This window comes from Pezoporus flaviventris, unplaced genomic scaffold (genome assembly GCF_033815535.1).
Source record: "Pezoporus flaviventris isolate CSIRO_AGI_PZ_B2104156 unplaced genomic scaffold, CSIRO_AGI_Pfla_v1 ptg000020l, whole genome shotgun sequence".
Lineage (NCBI taxonomy): Eukaryota > Metazoa > Chordata > Aves > Psittaciformes > Psittacidae > Pezoporus > Pezoporus flaviventris.
This window is the reverse complement of record NW_026892568.1, coordinates 7,025,386-7,052,163: the sequence shown is the minus strand read 5'-3', so window position 1 is coordinate 7,052,163 and position 26,778 is coordinate 7,025,386. Positions and strand designations below refer to the sequence as shown.

Sequence of the window (26,778 nt, the reverse complement as noted above, 5' to 3'; positions counted from 1 at the left end):
AGAACTGCTATTTTAAAATGACCTCTAGAAAAACTTAAACAGATACAGAAGTAGTCAGTACCTAACCTTGGTGAGGGGAGAAGTCCTTTTCAAGACAGATTTTTTTTCTTTTGTATTTAAATACACCTTTTAAAACAAAAAAAGCTAAACTAACTATTAGAGGATGGAAGTGCATGCATTTAACCACAGAGAGCAGTGAGAAATGTGAAGCTTACTCCAAACCTAAAGCTGAAAGCTCCATTCTCACTGTGAAGTCACCATACGTAACGATCACATGCACTATCAATTTACTGAAAAGACTAACCTTTAAGAATCTGACAAATACTTGATGTATTATCTTGACCTGATATACTTGACTTATATTATCAAGTATAAATGCTTAATATAAGTTATCCAGCATTCCTAATGACTGATGAAAATCCATCTAAATAAACCCATTGCTTTATTTTTCTGCTGTAATTTCAGTCACAGCTGAAGCAAGAATACCTGTGTAAGAAGTTGTTCTTCAGTCAGACTATTGATCCAACGAGTATACCGTTCAGTAGACTCCGGTGGCTCTCTTCTGATTTGGCAACCAACAATCTAAAGCAAACAGCAACAAAACAAGATCATAAAATAAGCATTCAAAACACAGGAACTCCAAGAGTTAAGACTATCTATACAGTCCATATTAGCCCTCTGCTACGTTTATAATACAATATAATATAATGTAGTATAATACAGCACAGTTGCTCTGCTCAAATATTAAGTAGTTACAAACTTTCAAAGATCCAGACATTCAGAATGCAAAATATGAATTTTAATATTCTGAACATGTACTGGCATAATAAATGGCTTCCAATATGCATACAACAGAATGAGAGAGGGATTTCATACTATCTATAACTGGACAGACACATATTAATATAATTTTATACAAACATGAAATGTTTACTCAACAAATCTCTGCTTAGACAAGGAAGAAGCCAAGGACAACCGGAGGAATGTGACTACACAGAACTCTGCTACTTGCTACTCCTGATGGTCTGCAATCTATCCTAAACCTTCAGGGTAGTACAGGACTCAGTTACAAGTGCAAAGTAAGCTGATACTGTTTTATCCCAACTACTGTACTCCTGTAACTGTCTATTTCTCTTTCAGACTTTGATGAGTACTTCCTGTTGAGGATATGTTCATGCACTGGGATTTAACACCAAAAGGTAGGTATTAGCATTTCTAAACAAGAATTTGAGAGAATGAAGTTCTGCTCAAGAAGCCTGTGGAAAACTTACTTGGTTTATTTTCCACCCTAAGCATTCATAAGGAATGTAAGTGTACACACTGAGCACAGCAAGTTTAAATCTTTCAGGTATCTCTATTTACAGAGCTTTAAACCTCGCACAGATGTAAGCAGTCAGGCTAGAATTCTGCACGTGCAGTTATGAATACTTTTGATGTGGTAACAAAAACACCATGAAGAGATCTTGCTGGGCGACCGCTGACAATGAAACATCACAATTTAGAGTATGATTAAATACAATCAAAATACAAGACATGTAAAAAAAGAAGCCATGATTTGCTCATCCCAAAGAACAAAAGAGAATGTCTCTAACTATGAAATTTCTCCTCCATGACAATTATGAATTACTATGGATAACTTCAATCCTCGTACTGACTTTCTCCTGAATTACAGCTAAGTAATACTAAGACATTCTCAGAAAGTGAACCCAAAATTGTTTTAAACTGGGTATCATTTGTAAAGGAGGCACGCCACAGACACAAAAAACTTCACAGAAGTTGTGTCAATGTACATATATCCTGTTCTGTGAGGATGATTTTTACCTAAGAGAACTATATACAGAACTCGTTAGTCTTCATTAACCAAGGCCTCTTTAACCTTCCCTTGCATGTTCTAGGTTTCTATAACTTACAAAGACACTTTACAAAATGATGCACAAAAATCCAAATGGGAAAATTACACAGCACTTCTTTCTCAAAAGCTATTCCATAATAATACAATATAGAAACATATTCTTTATTCAAACAGTCACAGCCTAACCCGAACAAACACAGAATCAGAAACAGCTTTCACAAGGTAAGAGATAAAAAAGCCATTTTCAAATAGAGCCAAGTAGTAAGTGCAGTTGTCTCTTTCTATGCAACTTGACATTGAAATGAGAAGTAGAGGATAGAGTTTCTTATTTTTATATTAATTTCTGACCAGTCTGATCATTTTCACAAATGCTATTGACAGTTTATGCAATCTAAAAAAGATGCGGAATCCAGGTGCTCCGCTAAAGGACTGCAATTCCCTGAAGTCCACAGAACAATTGGTTCAAATCTCAACTCCTTATGCTTCCAGAGAAAACCCAATGGAGTTGATCAATTATCTGTCCATACACTCAAGGAGAGGTGAAGGCAAACAGAATAACTGCTATTCAGTTGGGTCCTGTCAGCTCTTTTCTGTAACATACATCACTTCTTGTAACCTCCAGAATTGGACTTGGACTCTTAGCCAGCGTTTCCACCTCTTTCCATATAGCCGTATAGACTGTTCCATGCTCCAATTTACTTCTCTGAATTTTGTCTTGTAAAAATGATTCTGTATTTATTGTATGTAGGTCTTGAAGTACTTTCAGGCTTTTGGAATTGAAACCACTATAATTAGGAAAAAAGTACTCATCAAATAAAAAAGGTGATTTAGGAATTACTGTTATTGCACTGATCTAAATCCAGAACAGAAAAAAAACAATGGGTTACACTGAATTTCACCATAATTTGGGGCAGAACCCTTGTTAGTGTAACTTTCCAAACTCCTTCACCCACTGACATGCCTAACAGCAAGACAGAGCAAGAGCATAACAATCTACAGCCTTATATACAAACACACTGATCAAATACAAAAATAGGTTTAAAAAAGAGCTTTTGTATACAGCAATTTGTATTTCTACAGCAAAGCTCAACCTAATAGTTAGAACAACGGTAAAACCAGTATAAGATATTCACCTAGGAAAAATAAAAAGATGTACTTTTTATATATATAAAGAAGAAAATGATAGGATTAGCCTCTGATTTAAGAATGTGAGAATAGCTCAATGTTTCAAGAAACAACTTACATTTTTTTACCTAGTCCAATGAATAATCATGAGGGCAACCTTCTATTGTTGCAATTCAAAGTCCCTTTAGCAGCACACTCCACACCTAAAGGCTCATGGCATCAAGCTGAAATATAGTTTTATTGGAATTGATGGCAAAAGGTTGTTGTTCAAACCCATCTCCAGATGGTTCTTCCATGGCATTTCACTTCCATGACCAAACAGGACACTCCTGGTCCTTGAAACCTCCATTCTGCAATCCCTAACAAAGAGTTACGATGATCTACTCTAACAGCAATGAACACTAGAAAGGAAAAAGAATGAAACCAGTGCTGAGAATTAATGTGAGAAAAGGCTGCTTTCTGGAAAAAATGCAGACAATGCAAAATGGACCTTAGAGAAACAACATTTCCTGAGACTCCACATGCCTACTAATGCCCTCATTCCTCTATTTAGCATGTCATACCTTCTCCCTCATAGCTTTGTCCTTTTTTACTCTTTTCTGGTCTGAGCTCAGCAGGCAGGCATTACCGGTGAATGAAATGGCTCCAATGAAGTTAATATGAAGATGAGGTTAAGATTTCAGTCTGATTTGGTTTTCCTTACACACTGAATAGGCAGGCATATTATCTAGACAATGAAATATCATAATATACTTAGTAATCCTATACTTGTTTCATATATGGAATTAAAGGAAGACAGAGAGGAAGAGAGGGATTAATACATTTACAACTTTACTAAAACATCTTCCATAGTGGTGGGTTTAAATTTTGGTTTTCTTAAGATTACCTGAATGTGCTATCTACAGACTTTATTTTATTTATCTAACTACAGCATTTTTTCCAGAAGACTTTCTAATTATTCCTAAAATCTATTATTTCACAAGCAATTTGAATTGCTGTCTTCATTCCTCTTCCTCACCTGAAAGCCAAACCCCCAACAACCACCTGGTAATTCATTTCTTTAGAAGCAAAGGAACACAAAACCATAGGTGATGTTCTTAGTGGTCTTTTGTAAGGCTTCCACAGATGGACCAAACTTAAGAGCGGGGCACATAAAAGCAAGGATCTACCTCCTGCAGAGGATGGTATCATAAAAAAATCATTTAACCACATTCTTTACTTATAATGATTATCATAGCAAACCAAACTGAAGAGTAGAATTGTATGTTACTGAAACAGCTGCAACACCCCACAAATACAACTACAAACGCATAACAAAGTTAATACTTTATAAGTGAAATATTCACACTTCCCTCTATGCTAACAGTGAAATGTTTTGCACAGCGCACAGACACCCTTGCTTGCTTTTCATTTTCAGAACCAACACCACTCCAGACTGCTTTTAGCATCATCTTCAGAGACATGTCTTACAGACAAAGCTTAACACTGTCATTATGCAACCTAGATGCTCAGCCAAAAAGATTCCACACCCTTCCGCTCTTTGGCTGCACCATTCCACTCCCAATGGGACTCTGACTCATGGCTGGGATTCTTGACTTATATGGTTGCAAGACAAATATCACCAATGTAGAGTAACTCTACCTGAGCCTTTCACAGAGCTTCTGTAAAGCACAGCTCATTTAACCAGCTTCTTTCATCCAATCAAACCCAGGATTATTTAGAGTACAAACAGCTTCCTCCAGTTCCCCTGTGTAAGGTGGGGCACCAGAAGCAAGTGCACACTGTTTCCTATTTCCTCCATGTCTCACAGAGCTTTTACAGTCACTTAACTGAATATTTCCCTATAGCTGTTAAATTGAAGTGAAAGGTTATTTTACTGTTGCTTCTTTCATAAGTTTTAAAATATTTTGATAAAAGCCTTTCTGACCTATTTTATAACCATCCAGACTTCCAGAAAATACAAGAAACTCTCCATATTAGAAATATGTGTAGCAGCAACATCAGCCATTTGCTCCCATGCTATAACTTGTCCCAACTTTTCTCAAGTGCTTGATTTTAAATGTGATATTCAGGTAAAGATACTTCTTATATTCATAATTGTAGGGGGTTATGTTTTCCCTTGCACAGATTAATGGAAAAGGAAGTGGGTGAGAGGAAGCAAAGATTAAATGAGTTGACAGTAACTAAAACCCATGAAAAACAATGCTTTCTGCAGATGTGGCTTTTTTGGGGTCTGTTTTTGTTTTTTAATCACTAAAACTTCCTCTAGCAAAGAATCTTTCTCATTCAGGAGACAGCCTATGGGGCGGAACCCTCCTGTTGTACTAAAAAGGAAATGAAGATGAAAACTTAACTGGTCTCCAATCATGATATTGAAGCAGGTATTGGAAAATTCTGCATTTTCAGCAAGGAAAAACCCACATTTTTCCTTTACAAAATAAATTGCTTTCCTCAACTTACAATATTAAATGAAATGCAACTTTCAAATGTTCTATAAAGTACAAAGCTTTCTACACACTAGGGAGGAGCGTGCAATGTTGAGTTGCATCTCAGAAGTGACATAAACCTCCTGGAAGGGAATGTTATTAACTACACAGTAAAGCTTTAATTAGAAGTATCATGACACCTGACCTTAGATAATGTTCCATGAGAAGAAACACTATTCAAAATAACTATGAAGGATTCTCTCTAGTGCATGACACCTTCCCTCCCTCAACTATGCCTGTTACATGAGTACAGAGGGAAATTTCCTAACCTAAAAAAAGCTAATAGGAACATTTACCTTATCCTGAATGTTTAAGAGCAGCTTCTGTTAATCACGCCTGTATCCTGATGTATAAAGGAAAGGTAGATGGCACTTGTGCTGCCTCCAAACCCTACTTCAATTGTTGTTGTAATTTCCACACATACACACACCACCCTCAACTGATGCGACACTGCAAACATACCCTGAAATTCAGGAGAAAACTTGCAAGGAAGGAGAAAATGTTTCTCTCAGTCTTTCCTCTGCATTAAATTTCTTTGTTTTCATTCAGATAATATTTAAAATATTATTTTGTTGCAAAATTATCTACAGATATTTTCATTTTCTTCCTAGGGTACATACAGCCACTTTCATTATCCCATATGTTCACATAATGGGGATATGTTCACATATGGGTGCAGTACAGCACCACCTTGTCACACCAGCAGCATCCCTGCTGTGTTTACTGGAAGTGCCAAGCAGAAATCTACCACAAAAATAGCAATTCATTGAGATGGTCCAGGGTTGCTTTTCAAGTAGACTTATGAAATAGTGCTTGCAGCATCATTTTTTAATTGCACGGCTGTGACTCAGCATTATCTCCTCAGATCACCCATTTCCCACAGAAATCTTGATGAATACAATCTTCCATAAGCCTCTCTCATTTACTCAGAACAGCCAGAACTTCATTACATGAACCAGCACGATTGGAAAGCTAAGATTTAACCATTAAAATATCGAAGTACTGGACAAGATATTCAGCCAATGGTAACAGCATTGGTTCTCTCATTTTAATTAAATGTGAACAAGAGATTGCATTTATATTAATTTGTTCCTTCACACAGTTAAGTAAAAGACAGAAATTTACAAAATACAGTCATCTTCTGAGTACACTTTACATTGGGTTTCCAGACAAGTACACGGTGATCACAATAACTAAGGATATCTGCTTTAATGAATCAGAAACATGCAAAGCAGAACAGATCCTTATTCCAACAATTAGCATTACGGATTTTGACCTTGCGAAAAAATAAGACTTGAGATTTAAGTTGTTAAAAATACTGGAAGATTTTATGTAAATTATATTTTCTCCAGAGGCCCATGAGCTTTTATTTTTTAATGCAGCAAAACAATGAAATGACTGAAGATAGGAGTGGCTTTAAGAAGGATTTTGTGATCATCATTTAAAGTAACCAAAAAAAGGAAAAAGAAATGGAAGGAATATTTTTACGTTGTTAAAATCTTTCCAAAATTATATACTGGTGGGAATAAGGTAGTAAAATGTATTTCTTCTCCCCTTCATTTCCAATGGAGGAAACTGTGTTCTTCAAAACATGTGAATCCAGTGAGGTAATCTGCATTAGGTGTAAAGATACAAAACACACCCAAGTGTATTTAAAGCATGTTTTAAAAGTTATAAAACACATTGATAGTGCTGATTCCCCAGATAATCCTTTAGGTCAGATGAATATCCATTTCCACAGATGTTCTTATCTTGTGGCAATCCATTCTTAAGAACACCTGTAAAACATTCATTCCACTTGGCCCTGGTTCAAGTCTGAAGTCCACAATAGGATGTTACACATTTATTTTCAGCACATAAAAAAGGATCAATTAAAAAGCAAGGAAGTCTGAATTTTCTTTAGTGAACTTATATGAAAACCAAGAAGTCAAAGTGGTGTAATCAGAACGAGCACAGCTGAGCATCACACCACACTTGTGCTTAAAAAGGTTGTTGTGCATATGAAATCATGCAGTATAAACATAATATTTCTGGTAAAACTTCAAGTAAGTATCACTGAATACATAGTACAGCAAATCTGTAGATATTACAGCAAATTACATGAGTTTCAGAAGTCCTTTTTGAATGTAAATGAGTAATCCCCATTATACTGATAAGTAGCTTAGGTAGGAAAAAGCACCAGGACTCAGATGCCATCATTCAAACTCTGGGCTCAAACCTCTCTATTCAGGTCAGTGCATGTGCAATCTGAATCTGATGCACCTGTCAAGATACTTACAGAACCAGTCCTTTGCATAAAGTTTAAGAATAGTCAAAAAGAGCACTGTGTTTGCACAATTTCTATTTTAAAACCAATTTCTCTTGTGTCTGTAGCTCCACATAATATGGACTGAATTAATAACAGCACCACAGCAAATTACCAATACACAAGGGGGAAGAGACCTTCATTTTCAACCACTTTAGGCTTCAGACATAGTTTTAAAAATTAAATGTTCTGGAAGTTCACATTATAATCAGACATTTGTGAATATCAAACTCAAGTAATCACAATCTTGTGATGGGGTTATTGACATGTGGAGGCCATATTAAACACAAATTTAATTACAAACTTACGTACGTTGGGATGTTTCTCATTTGGGATATTTGATTAAATGTAGAACAGACCTAAACTGACATTGTGACTTTGAAATGCACTGTGGTTTTCCAGAAATATCAAATTGAAAAGAATCTTTAAGGAAGTTGCCTAATAAAAAGCAAAGATACAGCTGAATTCCAGCAGATCTGGGTGATAAACATGGAAGGGCCCAATTAATGAAAACCACCATAAAAATTATACTCTCACATTGTCAAACAAAGAATTTCATATTATTCAATGCAGAAAAAGGGAAAGGAATCATGTTTTCTCCTCTTACACATACTTCGCTGTCACTTCAGAACAAAACCTGCACACAACTGCTGCTCTAGTTTCTACCCTCCATACCAAAAGAAGATTACTGAAATATTATAAATAACTTAAAAACCTTTAATGACAATTTCCCAAAGTCACAAATGTAGATATTTTTGTAAGCATCTATATGGGAGATCCTTAAAGTTACATTTTGCACAGGCTGGAGAAAAATGTGAGAGACTCAGAGTTTTTTATGATGTGCAGTATACAAGAACTGAGTATTAAAGTTCTAATGACCAGAACAGCTAGACTAGTTCATGAAAATATTTCACTGGACATTTTTTCTTCCTACATCAACAATAATCTGGTTTTGGACAACTGACAGTTTTAGGTAATCACCTCAGGAATAACATCTTGTTTTTCCCTCTGTCCATACCAAAGATGGACCACAGCCTCCTCAGACCTACTCAGCTCCTATTTAGTGGAGCATATTCCTACTAACAGAGTAAACAAACAAATTTGATCTGTTCATCTCTCTTTCAAGACGTGCCACTATCCAATTGATTTCTCTTTAATAGCTGCTTGTGCCTGAGGAGGGGGTGGGCAAGTGAGCAAGCATGGTACTTAGCTGTTGGCTGGGGTTAAACCATGTCCCTGTTCTATGAGTTAATGCTTATATTAAAGCTAAAGTCAGGCACTGCTTGCTAGGACGTGTCTGGGCAACACACAGTGATCCGTCTCAAACATGCTGAGTAAGGGAGACAGAAGGAGAGCTGATGCAAATCAACTAAGCAGAAACAAAGATTATTTAATTTCTACACAAAAGATTTTAATCAACTTCACATCCAAAATAAAAGCATTTATCAAAAAGAAATCTGCTTGGTTATATGCAGCAACTGCAAGACAAAGGGAGACTGGTAAAACCTGGACTTCAGTAGAAGACACAGAATGAGGGAAGGTCATCCATAACCATTAACTTGTTGCAAAGGAAAAGAAGTTATATGGAGGAACTTTTCTATTACACTGAATAGAGAGGGAATATTTCACCATTATGTGGTTATGTTTAATGACAGTTTAGTAAAGCTTCACCTATGGTTATTATCCTTTCACACCTGAAAAATTAGATAAAAGATAATACTTACCTATATTAAGTGTTCAGACTAAAACACTGCAATAATTTAAGTAGAGAAAAGGTAATAAAATCCCTCAGAAATAAAGGCTCAGACTACAGAACAATGCTGTTGACCACTTCTTTAAATAGTGGATGAGGAATGGCAAAGCCACTCTGGGGGCAGATTTGCATCTTCTCACTCCTAAATGAAGTCCTTGTCCATTGCATCACAGTACTTCAATTAAATAAGACCTGATCTAAAGCTCCTGAGAGTAAGTCTTTTACAGGCAAATATAACCTCAATCTGCTGTGTTCCAGGTGACCAGAAGCTATAAAGTTGCTGTGAGAGCAGACACAAGCCCTTCTAATACTGTTGTAAGGCAGGAAATACTAGCTAAGGTTCAGCACTGCTCTAATCAGAGCTAGAGTTTTCAGATGCAGTAAAATTCTCACTGCTAACCCACCTCCATGAAGAAATACTCCTAATATAGGACATTTTTTTTCACTGTGCAGCATCACATCACATGTGATCCAAACATGCCAAATAGTTCATGAACACATTTAGACTTCAGGTCACTTCTTATTGAAAGACTTGTAACTTCACTAGGACAACAAAACATCTAATAAACTGTTCCTCTGCACGGTTCCCAGTTTCATGTAATTCCCCCAGTGCAATTACGTGAAATTCCATACAAGTTTTGGAGTTTCTGAATTCCAGTGTGTACTATGTAATAAAAGACTATTTTAAGAACAAGTCATAGGTATAGCAGACATGCATTACCTCACTTTTGCCAGCTCTAGCCATACAAACAAGGCTAGCTTGTTCATTAGATAGAATAAATCCATGCCTAAATGCAATGTAATTACCAGACTGCATAATAACAGTTTTGACTCCCAAGAGAAAGCACACAGGAGGAAGCACAGCATGTAGTCTGAAAGGTAATCTCTTATTTTCAGGACTGCTCTAACATAAGACTAATAAGAAGATACAGCAAACAAAAGGCTTTAAGATCTTTCAGAGGTGACCCAACTCCATTGGTATGTGGAATGTAAAAGTCACTACCCACTGAGGACTGCCAGTATTCCCAAAGTGCTACTGTTGACTGCCAACATATATGGTGGCCCCCCTCTTTATTTTTCTTCCCAAATTTTTTTTTATCTTCTGCTCCCTTTCATCATGGAGCAGCAAGGCCTGGCACAAGACAGACAGAACAATCTTCTGCCTTTATTGCAGACTTGTGATAATAACCAGGAACAACAAAAAAATCCCCACCACATTAATGTGATATATGACGGCACAGCTGCTCAGCAAAAGGCTACACGGAAAAGTTTCTGTTGTACAAGCCAGTGTTCTAGTGAGTGATGCTGCACTGGAATTATACCACAAGAGTCTCTCCACGTGCAGTTACACACCTGAGATGAGTCGGAAACACTTGTTTGGATGTTTTTTCCACTAGCTAAGTACATAGTAACTACTCCGCAAAACAAATCACTTAAATACCCTATTTACATTCATTGCGCGCTTTGTATACAAAACAATCAGTGCACAGTCTGCAGTAAAGAGCTGCTCTGATATGCAAGACAGTCTATGGGAAATGGTCCAGACTACCTAGAATTACCTCCCTCCCTCCACGGACAAGAGCTAGATCTACAATATGGAACTCACCAACATATGATACAAGAATGTCTATTAACCTTTGTATGCTTAGAACGAAACAAAGCTCAAGATTTGTTAAGCCATTCCCACAGAACTCCTCTCATGGACTAACTCATATAAAAACCCTGCCTCTTGCCAATGCAAAACCAGTTGAATCATCAATTTTTAGGTATTTTGAAAAAGCAGCAATCTCATAATCATGTCAGACACACAAACACTCAGAATGCAGATGTTAAAAGTTCTGTTCCATACGAATGCCTAATTCATGTACCACTAAAACTTCATTTTAATTATACCTGTAAGAGGATCTACTCGTATTATTGTACTCTTTCTGTTGCTACTATGAAAATCTTTACTGGCGATTTCAGATATTGGTTTAAGTCAATGAATAATTAACAGAATCTGATCGTTTTAGTCACAAAAAAAGAGAAAGTGAAATGATTCAAACTAGTGCTCAATAAGCAACAGGTAAGATAAATGGGGAGGAAAACAATCTTTTTAACACATGACAGAAATGTGTAACAGGCCTAGGCAAGCAGAATGGCAGAGGATACACTGACAATACACAAGAACTTCTCTGTTAGACCGTATCTTTTGAAATCAATAAATGTACGTGTCCAGACCAAAAGAAAAAACCAAAACAAACTCGTTTTTAAGGGTAGTTAATTTGAGCTTCAGTGGGGGTGAAGGAGAGACGTGCAGTGCCTTTCGCCTGGAGTCGTGCTTTAAAGAAGGCTCAAGCTCAGCTCATTCATTTGTTCACGTCTCCAATTCATTTGGTGATTGCGCAACATTTGTTTACAGCTCTCCCAGAGGCAGATGAACAGGTCTGTGAACTATCAGGGCCGTGCATTGTTCAAGTTCGCTCCCTCCAATCACTTATCTCAGAGTCATTTTAACCATCAAAGATACGCAGAGTTGGTTAACACAGTCAGATAAAGCAACAGATTAAAATGGCTTCAGGCATTGCAGCTCTTGAATGGAGTTCAGGCTACAGAATATGCCACAAATTTTCTTTACAGATGCAAAACAGAGAATTTCTCATTGAAGAAATGTAAATGGTCATACTCAGGGTTCTCTCCTATGCATAGGTATCCTACGTTTGAGAAAGAGGCTAGCAATTGTACTACAAAAGAAAGGTGTTTGTTCTGACACTGGTACAGATTCACCTCTTATTCACCAGTAAAAACAAAAGGAAAATGTCCTTTATTTCCATGGTCCACAGTTTAATTCCAGCTGTTGGGAAGATGTGGGAGGCAGTGAGAAAGAGCTTAGCTTTCCTAAGCAATTCTGCAGAAAGAAATGAGATACAGAAGCTTTAAGCCAGATGCTGCTCACATGCAGAGTCATACTGTGGGGGCACACAGATACTGAAATTAAGTAGTGGTGAGAGGAAGAAGAAAGTAACACCTTGCCCAGCAGACAAGGTGCTGTCCAAAAATATTCAGGATTGCTGCAAGATAGATGAGGAAGACAGTGGTTTCTGAGCATTCTCATTTCAGCTGCTTTCTATTCTACATCCGGCATCTGGAATCCATAGGAAAAATTAAAACTGGAGGAGCATTCCAAGTGCTGCACTATCTTGAAAGGCTCCATAATGGCACAGTGTCTCTGCAAAGCATGGCCAGGAACCTCAGCAGCTCAGGAATGAAGCACATTCTAGAGAAGTTCTTTAATGTTACTCGAGCTCTCCTAGAGCGTACTCAAACCACACGCAGCCGTTTCACCTCAGCACGCCCATAGCAGGTCCTGATGCAAGCCCTGTGCCAGCAGACAACCTGGGAGCAGATGCTGCTCACTATCTCCGCTCTCCCTGAAACAAAAAGCTTTGGAAGTTCTTAAAGGGTACTACCCTGCTCAAATAAGACTGCAGCACATGTGTGTATATGTGGTCTGGGAAATAATTTCCTGGGCTACTCCAAACTCAGAAGCCTTGCTCAATACAACACTAGTACGTACACAAAGTTGGATCTCCTCCAGAAGAGCATGAGTATAATTGAAAATATGAAAGCCTGATTTTTTTCAGAATTAAGGGAAATGTGATGTGGAATCTTCCCACCCATTAGCTGCCAAGAAAGCATTCATGATTTGTGGTTGGTAAAGAGGGAACACCTGGCTTATCCCAGGTAAATGGGACAGATGCTGCTTCTAGGGATAAACACAGACAAGAGCGAGAAATTTTAGTAATGGTTGTTCATTCTCTAGCACAAAGTCATTCCTGATCTGATTAGAGCATAAGCAATTTGAAGGCACGCTTGTATGTGCCGTAACATAGTGCACATGTGCAACAGGCAACCCATGTCAAAAGGCTGGTAGCTATATTACTGATAGACAGTACCATGTCCTTAAGGTTCCAAAGTGTTAAAAGCAGGTAACCACATTGTGCTAGCAGAGCTCTAGAGTTCATATACAGGGTATAAATAGGCAGTCTGAAAAACTGGTGTCTTCCAAGAGTGTCCTGTTTATATAATCCTTGTCAGTAGGACTTAGACATAACATTAAATAGTCCCCAGAGGACAAGAGGACACTGGTCCTAGAGAGCTGCACTTAGCAAAATCAAAATGTATCAGTAATTTGTCTTCAAGATCCAAAATTCTCCATGTTGTTACAGTTACTGATGTTACCAATGACAGAACAATTCCATCCTCCAATTTTTTTGTTAAAGTCTTCCAGACAAGAACAGCTTCAAAGAGAAAAAAATAATTTGTTCTTGCTCTTTAAAGCATGATTAAGTAGCCTATAATACAGGAGACGAGACTGCATTTCATGCGTGCTGCTGCACTGTTACCCCAGTCATATTCCAGTACCCAAACCTGAGGGCAAGCTCTTGCTTTTTCAGAGATAGAGACACCAGTTTCTTTGAAGAACAACTGGTTGGGGAGTCATTCCAAAAGCATCTGGTATCTTTGGTTCCACCATTTAGCAACCAGGCTTCAAGTCGGAGTAAGGCAATCTGCATTTAGGAATAACATGAAAGAGGAAGAACCTCAGGGATTACTTAAGATCTGGGTAAAGGTTTCTCTTGGTGGAGAAAGTTGGAAACTTCTCTTACTTGTAAATCTATGACAGTAGACTGAAGCCTTCAATATTAGAGCCCACTGGGAATACTAGCCTTCAAGTCTGGCTCTCAGTAACAGCCAGCAAGGCAGGGATTAGGAACAAGATTTCTGAAAGTACACAAACTGCAGAAAGTCGAAGATCCAGGTCAGAAGTTGCAAAACAGTGGAAAGTCCAAGTCTGCAAAGTAGAATTTCAGGAACAAACCAAAAAAGCTCACTGCTTCACAGGCATTGCTCAAGCTTCTGCTTATTTTTCTCCCTCCACCTACTTTGGCTTGTCATACTGCTGAAGCTAGGGTCAGGACTTCCAGCTACAGAATGGAACTTCATTCAAACATCCCCAACCATCTTCTAAGAGCAGAAAATTCAATGGCACAATTATTCTTTAGGACAGTAGAGATCATTCTTTTAATAGCAGCCCACACTGACAGTGGTCAGTAGATTTGTGTCCAGAAGGTCAGCTTCTCTCAAAGTAACTCACATTGTGTCAGAACTACTGGAGGGCTTTGGACCAAACTGATCTCTTTGCTCATCAGGAACAGCTGGATATGTTCCCATTTCTTCTTTCAAGCCTTTGAATTAGTTGTTAAAATACAACATTAAACCAGAAGATATAATTCACACAGGAATTACAAACACTTAACTATACCTTAAAAATGGAAAACATGTTCCATTCAATTCAAACACATCCATTTTTGCTTTGGCAGGATTCAAGAATAGAGAAGGGAACTCTACATGTGAAAGTCAACAATGTAAGGCAAGAAATAATAGCAAATAAAAACCAGTAGAAGTTTAAAGAAAAGAAAAACTAGGAAAGCCAAGGTCCTTGTTCAAAAAGCTGTGAGGAAACCCTCCGATTCAGGAGAAAGGTGAAAGTGGTGGCATGACACAGATTCCAGCCAGATGTGCTATAGAATCATAGAATAGTTAGGGTTGGAAAGGACCTTAAGATCATCTAGTTCCAGCCCCCCTGCCATGGGCAGGGACACCTCACACTAAACCATCTCACCCAAGGCATCGTCCAACCTGGTCCTGAACACCACCAGGGATGGAGCATTCACAACCTCCCTGGGCAACCCATTCCAGTGCCTCACCACCCTAACAGGAAAGAATTTCCTCCTTATATCCAATCTAAACTTCCCCTGTTTAAGTTTTGACCCATCAGCCCTTGTCCTGTCACTACAGTCCCTAATGAAGAGTCCCTCCCCAGCATCCCTATAGGCCCCTCTCTGCCAGATGTGGGAGATACACATCTACCATTTTTCTTAAGGTTTAACATCACGGGCCTTTCTCTGCATTCATTTCTGAGAATTTTCACACTTTACTAAATGGAAGCTTTTAGGAACTAGCATGTCAGATAACCAAAAGGTGGAAACCCTTATTTCCCACACTAAATCAAACTGACTTTGGCTCTTCTATTTAGTAAAGCACAAAGCTCAAGTTAAGCTTTGTGCATTGGGTCTGGCTGAGATGGAGTTAACTTTCCCCACAGCAGTCCTCCTAATGCTGTGTTGTGTATTGGTAGCTAGCAAGGTGTCGGTAACACACACTGTTTTGGCTACTGCTGAGCACTGCTCCACAGCATCATGCCTGTCTCTGCAACATTCCCTCCGCCCCAGTAGGCTGGGGGTAAGATCCTGGGAGAGGACACAGCCAGAACAGCTGACCCAAACTGACTAAAGGGATGCTCCAGATCATATGATGTCTGCTCAGCAATAAAAGCTAAGAGAAAGAAGGAGGAGGAGGGCCATTTGTTATTACGATGTTTGTCTACTGGAACAACCACTACACGTACTGAAGCCCAGCTTCCTAAGAAGTGGCTGGCCGTCACCTGCTGATGGGAAGTAGAGAATAAATCTTTGCTTCTGCCCATGCCCTTTGCTTTTGCTTTATTGAACCACCTTTATTTTGACCCTCATCTTACGTTATTTTCCATCTTATTTTCTCCCCTGGCCCCATAGTGATACAGCTTGATGGGCACGTGATGTCCAGCCAAGGTCAACCCATCACAAGTACCACAGTAACATAGAACCACAAATTCAGATTAGTTCAAGCATGGGAAGAACAAGTTTGCTTTGCTTAGAAGAAGATATAATCATATAATCATGAAGACATACCCTTCAGTCTACTCAGGTACCATTACTTATTTGACTGTCACTTCATAGCTCATTAGAGCATTGTTAGGCACTAAAGTATAACAGAATATAAACAAAACAGTTGAAGTATTTTCTAAATAGACTACAAACTTCAGTCGAAATTAGTCTAATTAAAAAGGTCTTAATATACAGATACAGAAGTCAAAGGAGAAACCTGATAGCTCTTAGCACTTGTCTCCATAAACCAAGTTTACTGGATCAACTTGCCTCACCGGTTTTTTAGCATTTTACTACAGAACTACATTAACTGATTGATATCAGAACAAAAACAACTTTCAAAGTATCATTTTATTATGTTCAAAATGTGAATTAGGTTAACTGCTACTCAGGAGCTACTTAAACTATAATGTGATAAATTACACTGTAAGGATTATCAGATTTCATAGAGACCTAGTACAGGTGGCGTGATGTGCAGCTACACATCTCAGCACTAAGCAACAGGTTGTTTGGCAGACATTCCTCAGCCAAAACAACTGCAATAATCTTTACTTTGAAGCAAGTGTGCTTTGGAGGAAAAGTTCAAAAGGTGTTTGATTCCCAGAGAGTGATAATCCTACAACTGCCTATTTTGTTCAGAGACCTGCAGGAAATACCTTCTTGACAAATTAAGTTGCTTGACCTTTCCTTTCCAGAAACCACATTGAAATAAATGTCACAAGAGAAAATGTCAGAGATGTGAAAAGAATCAGCCAATTTTTTGCTTAACACCAACCGGTAGGAATATAAACTCAATTTTCTAGTTAATAAAGGAGTAACTTTATGGCAGTAACTTTAACAAATAAAGTAACTGCCATAACAAATTACTTATATTTATTATCTTCAGGTAAGTAAAACACAGACGCAATCTCTCTAAAACATACTGTCCCTAATCACAGAAATTGATTTAAAATCAAAATCATATAGATCATAAACCAACCATGTCACAGAATGTTTTTGACAATTTACTTCACAAGAATAAAGAATGGCATTCTAATAATGTCTTCTTTTGAAGACAGACAGAGAAATACTAGTTTAACTGTAGGCCAGTTTATTAATAACAATCCATCCATTGCTTACAGTTTACAGTTTCTTAAATATTAAAACCAAATAAGCCATAGCTGTAGCCAATCCTATGTAGCTTTTCACATTAAAAAAAGGCTTCTTTAGGTTCCATACATTGGCAAAACCTACATACTTACTTGAAAAAGAGCATCCCTGTCATAATGAAATTTGGTTTACTGAACAGAGAAAATAAATGGAAGAGGTTCCAATCAAAGCTCCTATTCAAATCAAAGCAAGGGTTTAAAATAAAGGGAAAGAATACAGTGGTTATTGCTCTGCCTCCACCAGCCCTACTGTGAAATTTTCATATCCTTTTAAAGATGTATCCGGCACTCTGTAAAAGAAAAACACACAAATACACCCCAGAAAAAAGTACTCACACTGTTTGGGTGTTGAATGGCAACTTCGTGCTGCAGCCTAACACGCTGTGGCATCATCACATCATCCTGGAATAAATAGCACACTGTTACTGAACATAAAAAGGGTCACAGTACAGTGTTCAGACACATCAGAATATGGTGCTAAATTAACATCATTTTACTGGCTTGCAGTCAGAACTAGAGAAGGAACAAACATTAAGAGATTTTACACTTTTAGTGTATTAAACTCAGTGCTCTTCAAATTGGAAGGGATCAAAACTACTACATGACAACTGTGTTCTGATTTCAACATGTATCCTATGGGCACCCACATACTGTACATATCTAAAGAAACTCACCAACAGTTTAAGAACTCTGATCACCAAACTGGCACTATGTGCGGGACAAGGAACTAACCTGGATTCAAAGCATGAGATTTATAACATTCAAGCAAGAGGAATTGCTTTGGATGAGGAAATGTTCTCAATGTACCTTGTTTCCTTGATAAGGAAAAGCCTTCAGTCTCTAGTACTGATATGCCACATTTCATGAGCACAAGAACTAATATTTGTCACATGATCCAATTCTAAGGCAAAATAAAAAGGAAAAAAAAAAGAACACACACACTCATAAAATGCATCAGCATTGACCACGACTTTAAAAAACACCACCTGGATTTCAATTTGATGTTAATACTTCTTTCACCTGTAGCATAAAGGTCTATGTTGTTTACTTACAAAAAGTGAGGTTGTTTGTAAAGAGTTTGTAACCTCATATCCTTCTTTCAACAGACAGGAGGAGATACTCCTTTCAAAATACTATTTCCTGTTCATGATCATATCCCTTCTAGACTACAGTTTTACAGTCTATTAAAATGCCTGACTGTAGCACAGGTTTTCTTCCCTAAATTTAGTCTCCTGAGGTTTCCACATGTATTCTTTTCCATTTTGGTGCCATATTTCTTCCCTTTTGAAGGATCAGTTCAGTCTTTCTCAGGTGCTGGTTAAAACTAATCCAGCCATTTTCTTCTCAGAGTATTTTCAAATGATCCTCACATTAAAATCATTCTAAGGAGATTCCTACTAAAGCCAAAAACACTAAATATTGATCTTCCAACAACTTCCACATTGAAACTTTCCATCAAATCACCAGCAACAAAAAAATATTTGTGCTTAAATATCTTGAGCTTAAAAGATTGAATGACCTCGATATAAAGGTGACACTCGAGTTATATCAAAAACAATGCAAGGATGAAAAAAAGTGTAAGAAGTAGATCCAAAATTCCAGGTTAAAGATAATTAATAATAAACTGACCCTCATCACATGCAAGTTTATAAAAGGTAGAAGGAATACACTGTCAAAAGGATTTTTCCCTCTATTTTGTATTTAGGATATATTTAGTCATGTGCATGAAAGATGTTACTGATTTTGAAAGCCAGCAGAGTGAAAAAAAAATTCTGATTTCTCCACCTCTGTACATCAATTATTTAAAACAGACAGTATTTACCATCTAATGCACTTTAGCAATAATGCACCCAAATTCAGGTACTGTATCAAGCAAATATTCCAAGAAAATATTTACCCTATTTCCCGTAAGAACCATAATCCAATTTCTCACTCCAAATACACAACTGAATTTTGTAAATTAAAACCTGGTTTAAGATCATATATGCAATAGCAAATGTATTTGAACTGAGCTTTGTTCACTCCTTTACAAATTACTTAGGATTTTTAGATGTCTTCTTTTTAAATCCGCCCAAAATGAGAATGCAAATGCAATCCATCAAAAAGCAAGGAATTTCAACGCTTAGAACAATGTTACTATTATCTCTTACAATATGCAACATATGCCCTTGTACTAAAAGATTCCTCAGTTTATGATGCTGCACAACAGAGATAACTTTAACAGAACTCAGACATTCACAAGGATGAATAATAATCTACTTCATTTAAAAAGGTTAAAACAGCATGGAAAGTATTCAAACCAAACTCAAATCTCCTATTCACCAAACTGGTCAGCGTTATGTTTTCATAAGCAGACAACTTGACAGGAAAGGTCTAGTTCCCCCTAACAAAACACTGTGTCATTTTGATTCTGTTGGCAAAACTAACACGTCTACAGATTTGGGGCTTAGGCTATCACCAAGATCATCAGTACTCTGTAAAATCCAGCCAAAGAGGGGGCATTATGACCATAAAAACTCCAAAATGCCTTTTTTGTATTAATACATCTTTGTTCTCTAATGCTGAAAAACTCTATGAACTCTTACCCTGAATGACCTTTCAAAAGAGTTTTGCCTTCTTTTTATTAGCAGTTGTACACATATGACGCCCTGCTGTATAGTTCTGTGATACTTTCCAGGGTCATGGGAGAAGGAAAGGAGGGAGGGGGGAAAGAACATAGTCATTTAAGACATAAACCCAAATAAACCAACAAAGCAGTTAGGTGATGGGGAAGAACTGCACAAAATACACATCACACCCCAGGCAAAACTGAGTTGCATCAGCCACTTGTTTTTTAGACTGAGGCTGGGCAACTATAAAAGAAAGTTAACTGCAAAATCCAGCTTCAGCACTCCACAGGTCCCTTCCCACCCAAACTACTCTGTGAGTGATGACTGGGCAGGGAGCCAGGAAGTGGAAAACAGCATATACTTACACAGAGACAATCTGAAGCAGTGTGGCTGTATTCTAGACCAGTGTTTAAGAAACCAAATTCAATTCTAATGAATAAAACCAGAATGATTGAGTGTGAGGTGAGAGTGTAAGGTGTCCCTGCCCATGGCACGGGGGTTGGAACTTGAACGTAAGGTCCTTTCCAACCCTAACTATTCTATGATTCTATGATTGTGCCATAAAATAAGAGCACTTTAAAAAATGTTTCAACTTTATAAGCCATTGGTAGGCATGAGATGCCCAACCATGACCTGCACTGGGAAATGTTTATGGAGTTTAAGCAACCATAGTATTAGACAACTAAGATGTTAAAATACTTTGTCCAGCTGCACATTAGGTAATCATAAATGTCCTACCAAAACTGTTGTATTTACGATATTGAACTCAGCAACTGTATTGGTTTCTGCACTAAACAGACTTTGGTCATCTTTTTTGGTTTAAAGCCCAGAACAAACCTTAGTAACAAGACAAACACTTTCCAAATTAGTTTTCACTTCTGTCATGTCAGACAAAAAGAAAGTAGGTATCTGAATGTAGCTGCTGTATCAAAAAGGAAAGTATATTCAGTTTGTTTCTGTATCCTATGTGTAAGCAGGGAAGACAACAAGGCTAGCAGTGAATTACACTGAATATATACTTTTAAGAAACAGAAGTTTCCACTGGAATTCAGTTTTCTCTTTTAACATGAACTCTCTAATGGTTGTCTCCTAGCAGATACAAGGCAGACAGGACGAACACAGATTCACCCCACTGAAAGAATGTACAAAAGAGCAGATTTAAAATAAACCCCAGATAAATGCATGCCTTCACTAAGCATATACTTCAATAACATAGCTAAATAAGAGTAAGTAAATCCATTTTCTTGTGTCCCCACTCACCAACAGTAGAAAAATGAAGAAAATCTCAGGTAATAGCTGCGTTTACTGTCATCTACATATGTACAGACATCCATACAGTGCAAATGAGGCCAAACAGGTAACCAGCAAGAAATAAAGGAACATAAATAGAAACCTATTTTAGGCACTTAACCAAGAATTTGTAGGAATTTTGTTGATTACAAACATGTTTCCTGTTCTCCAGTGTCCATTCTGGATAGGAAAACAATTTGCTGAAAGATGGGAGAATAAAAAGGACTTTATTTTGCATGAAAAGCCAGCAGGGATTTCTAAACAAGCCCAGATGTGTTTCTGCCAGTGGGGGGCCGTGATCTCCATCACCTTTCAGTCTGACAGGCATTCTGCCTGCTTGGGCTCCTATCAGATATATCCCTTCTGGAGAAAGCTGGCTTGCTCCTGTCAAGTTCCTCACCACTTACAGATGCTGCCAAATCAAAAAGCTAGTTACACAACTATCAGCTGGGTTGTCTTCCTTCCAAGCAGAGGCACCACTCCTTATAAAAACACAGTTTATACTGAGCTAATTGTTTTGTTTCACTTTACTCATCAGTATAGTAGAAGAAAAAGAAAATTAAAGCAACAGACTGAGCTTAAGAATATTATTCAAAGCTGGTGCTGTTTCAGGATGTGTTTCTCAAATCAATTTGGGTAAATCCAAATGACAGGCATTCACTGGCCTCTTCAACCAGGTCACCTGGACCACACTGAACTCCACAGTAACAACTGCATGATTTCCCCTTAAAAGGGGGGGTTGCACATCAGAAAGTAAAATAAAACATACAACTCAAAGTACAATACACATCTACTTTTTAAAACCAAAGACAAGTTAATATAAAACAACACACTAATTATGGCTCAGTACTGAAGTGCTTTCTTAAGCTCACATTACAGACTCTGCATCACATGCTGCCCAAATTCCTTCGTATTTGGCTGTTCAAAAAACCCACACATGCACACAAAGAGAGCTGAAAAACTCCATACCCACAATAGCAGCACCGTCTTTCCACTGCAGATATTATACATAAAATACAACCTGTACCGATGCCAGAAGGCATGTTTGACTTGCTGAGAAACAATATGGCATCTCCACAGTGTTTCAATCCATCAAATGGTCATTCATTTATCCTGCACCTGCTCAGACTATAGGGAAAATCTTTCTATACTATTGTTCAGCTCAACTCCTTGAACTAGGGAGGAAAAGGCCTCAGACCTCCAAGAACTGACCCATCAACAGCTCTACCAAAATGAATACACCAATACTGTGCACTTTTCTAGAAGGCAGGTTTTTAAAGAAGCCCCCTGCTATTGAACACAATCCAACTGTGCACTCTAATGGCCACACACAAGACACCTGAGCAAAACACATTCTGCTATCTGTTAGTACTTGCAAGACCATAGGAAAAACTAAGATTTTTCTGTTTCTACTTCTGGATTAAATTGAGAAAGAAGGGGATAACAAAGAAATAACTTCTAAGTTTAAGAAACTGATTTCACTGAGCACCTTTCTTATCCCGAGCATGGCAACAAAAAGTCTACAGGGGGGTATATACAGTGTTCTTTATGCTCATGAATGAGTAGTACCTTCCATCAACAGAAACCTTAGAAATGAAGAATATTTCAAGTTCATCAGTGCCTGTAGAGTAATGTGTAATGGCAACCAACAATAAATCCTTCTTCCCAAAACCAGCAAGTTACAGACACTATAAAAACAAGCAGCTGTGTTTATAACTGAAAGCTAGCTTGAAGGCTGGAGTCCCTGCAACATCTACCAAGTCTGGCTAGCTAAGGTCCAACCACCTTAATGAATACCCCCTCAATGAAGGAGTTTTGAACTTGAAACTCAAGAAAAGCATGCAATTTCACAGCAATTTAGAATTAACATTCCCAGCTTAAATCACACAAGCAGATCTCCCAAACGGAAAGGCACAGGTCAGCAGCTGCCAATTCAAATATGGCAAAACCGATTCTGGTGGTTCCCCCCTTCTTCTGGGGAATAAACCTTCACTGTTTCCCTCTGTCATTTTCAACTATTAGCAAGCAGTGACACTGTGGCAACATGGTGTAGAGTCACATCTTTGAACTGGCTCAGAACCTCAGAAGCACCGACAGTCTGCCAACAGAGCCTTTCAAAAGGCTAGAAGCGTGTCAAAGACTCAAGGGACTATGACTGGGTTTGAAATATTGCAGGTCAAAAAAGGACACATTTTGATATTTCTTCTTCACCAGCCAGGAACCCTCCAACACCACATTCATTATACCTGAAATAATGGGAAACTACACAGCTTACTAGGGTGAAATGAAAGTGTGTTCCTTTTTAATGAAATACAGTTTTATACGAGTATGGGCATGTTTAAGTGAATGTCAACAAAAATAGCAGTTCAAAGCAGAAAAATTAATTTTTGCTGTGCTACAGTTGGGCAAGTTACTATGACAAAGCTGGTAACGACCCCAGATAACTGAAAAACTAAGGTTACAACACAATGCATCTGGTAGTTACAGTCATAACCCCAGAGAACTTGAAGAGCAAAGCTAACAGTGAAATGTATTTGCATAATTCATTCATTCTATTGTTGCATGACCAGGATTTTATTTTCTGAGACTATAAATGTTAAACATGAACAATTTGTTAAGTATCTTCAATTTTCCAACTTGTTTTCCCCTGTGGGAAAAATGCCTCAATAGCTTAGAGGTGAAATCTGTAACAACAGCCAAAGCAAAAACCCCTCCACAATAGCTATTAGTCAAACAGCTGCCACTTCATACTAGAATAGGCTGATCAAATTCTGACAGTTCTGAGCTCTGTAACCTTTTTTTCCACATTTCTTCTCAATTTGTTGTCCTCACAAATCTGTGTTGAGAGACATAACACAAGCAGCTTGCCTCCAGCTGGAATGGCAAGCAAAACAGTCTCCCTGGAGCCAGTACTTTCAAAGATGCTCCCAAATATGCTCCTACATTCATTTCACCCAAAGGAATGTACAAGGAGCCTCACTGTATTTCTCCACCTATATGAAACATACACAAACTACTGACCCAGCCCCATTTCACTCCAATTCAACCTATAGCAAACCTGAAATTACGGCTGCACTTCTGAAGGTCAATTCCCTGGCATTACTGCACCGCATTCCAAAAGGCTGATATCAACATTCCTTCCTAGAGAGCTTGAGACTGGATTGGTGACTGAAATGAAGGTAGGTGGCGTGCAGAAGTGGAGTTGTTAAACAGCTGGCAACATCTGTGTTTCAGCTATTATCACACAACAATTACTATGGCCAAAATATTGAGCAATTTTTAGACTTGTAACAGTTTCCACATTCATTTTATTTCCTCTGATGTTTTCAGCAAAAAGCAGTAGTCACGAGGAAAAACAGTAGAAAATAGGTTTAAGTAACAGCGATCACTTGATATTGCTTTTGTACCCAAGATGAGGCTTCTAATAGTTCAGAACGCCTTCTATTTTGAAGCATCTTGCTCAATAGCATGAACAGAAATGGGTAGAACAGAAAATCTTGGTAAGTTTTTCCAAGCTTATCCACACTATAAGTCATAAAACTCTCAAATCACTTTGAGTATGTCTTGATTATATTAAATATAAATGCTAATGAGAATACTGCAGGAATCCAGAGTCATCACTTCTACATTCCTTAAGAGTTCTAATTTGTTTCCCTAATGTTTCCTTATCCTGCACAGCCAGCAAAGAGAAACAACACAGAAGCATGAAGATGCATACTGTATAAACACTCCAAGGTGTTTATGGCATTATGCATACCATAAGTATGCAAAATAACAAGTGAAGAAATCCGAAGGGAACTCTATGAAAATTTCATCTAAACAATTTAATATTCTAGTGTCACAGAATCATAGAATAGTTTGGGTTGGAAAGGACCTTACGATTATCCAAGTTCCAACCCCCTGCCATAGGCAGGGACGCCTCGCCTTAAACCAGGTCGCCCAAGGCTCTGTCCTATGTGGCCTTGAACACTGCCAGGGATGGAGCATTTACCACTTCCTTGGGCAGCCTGTTCTAGTGCCTCACCACCCTCACAGTAAAGAGCTTCCTTATATCTAATCTGAACTTCCCCTGTTTAACGTCAAACCCACCATCTCTTGTGCCATCACTATGTATCACTAGTTTACTGCCTGTGATTTACAGCCAAGTACATCTGCCAGGATTGAAAAGAAAGACTAATCCAAAATTCACCTCAGCAAATTACCCTATACAGATTTGAGATAGAAGATAAAAAGCTCCATGGGACAAGAGAATAGTAGGTTAATGTCTCACTTCAGTCAGCAATGAAGTAAAGCAAAAGGAACTGGATCCCAAGTTCATTCATCTCAACAAAACTGGGATTACTCCTGTTACTTCATGGCATAATTTCTGATGCCCTCCACTCTTATAAGTTATGCTGAGTCAGGTAATCAGAAACAGAGCAGCACATTTTCTCTTCATATTTCCTCAAAATAATTTGTTTATGAAGCAGACACTGATGCTCAGCACTGGGTATAAAATACATTTTTTTGTATGCATGTATGAGAAACTGGCCTTTTCAGACACCATTAATTTGCATATGTCCTGTGAGTCCTGTGTATTCAATATATACTCATATGCATTTCAAAGCTTCACCCTCCATGAACTTACACACAAAGATTTGCATGAAATACACTCTGCAAAATAAACAAACACCTCAAACCAACAAACTGGTAAAGGGAAGCCAGGATAAACTCAAACTCATTTTAAAAGGCACACTGTGTTGCTAAATATGGTGATAAATTAATAAAAGCAAGAATAAAGGCCAGCAAAGCCACCTGTAAAACTTAATTTCTTAAATGATAAGAAATTTCTGCTGCATTGCCTTCGATCAGAAGAAATATACCAGCACTTAACCATGTCTTGCAACAGTACATTGATTAATTCACAAGACTTTAAACACACAACAAAAACCATCCTTCTATCTAGCTGATACAACAAATGGAGTTGCAAACTGAAAGATTACCCAAATTAAAACCTGTGTGGTTTTAAGGCTGTTAATTTTACATCCCTGCTCTCATGACACTTTCTACTAAGCACAATCATAACATTAAGTTGACTCCTACCTGAAAACCTACGCTTTCAGCAGCAAATTAATCCTAGTACCACACTAAACCATCGTTCAGTTCCAATTCAGAAGGAAGAATCAATCTTCAGGTGAAATTACACAAGATCAAGTGAGCCTTTAAGGTCCTGCTCCTGCCTGATCCCAGCCACATGGCACCATTCCTCAGATTCCTCGGATACACAGTTGTGAAGCCCTTCACTGCATATTAGGCTGCAGAAAGTCAGATAGTTATCTGTGGGTTAGTGAGCTGAAGGGGTTCACAGGAGGTATCCAACAAAGACAGGAAAAAATTTCCAAGATGGAAGCTGAGATTTCTCATATTTTGCACCCAAAAAAGCAGCAGATCAGCTCCTAGTTGCTCATTAGTATGATTTTCC

General features: G+C 38.0%; 1 protein-coding gene across 4 annotated transcripts in view; it reads right to left on the bottom strand.

The window, feature by feature from the left end:
* B3GNTL1 (UDP-GlcNAc:betaGal beta-1,3-N-acetylglucosaminyltransferase like 1) overlaps nt 1-26,778 on the bottom strand; it is a 118,249-nt gene that overhangs the window by 81,590 nt on the left and 9,881 nt on the right. For all 4 annotated transcript variants that reach the window (XR_009743764.1, XM_061455617.1, XM_061455618.1 and 1 more), the window contains 2 exons: nt 17,755-17,820; nt 487-582 (listed from right to left, as the gene is read on the bottom strand). Coding sequence is in view for 3 of the 4 variants with exons in the window: in XM_061455617.1 (XP_061311601.1) it covers nt 487-582; nt 17,755-17,820 (162 nt within the window). In the remaining variant the exon portion in view is untranslated. The remainder of the gene's footprint in view (nt 1-486; nt 583-17,754; nt 17,821-26,778) is intronic.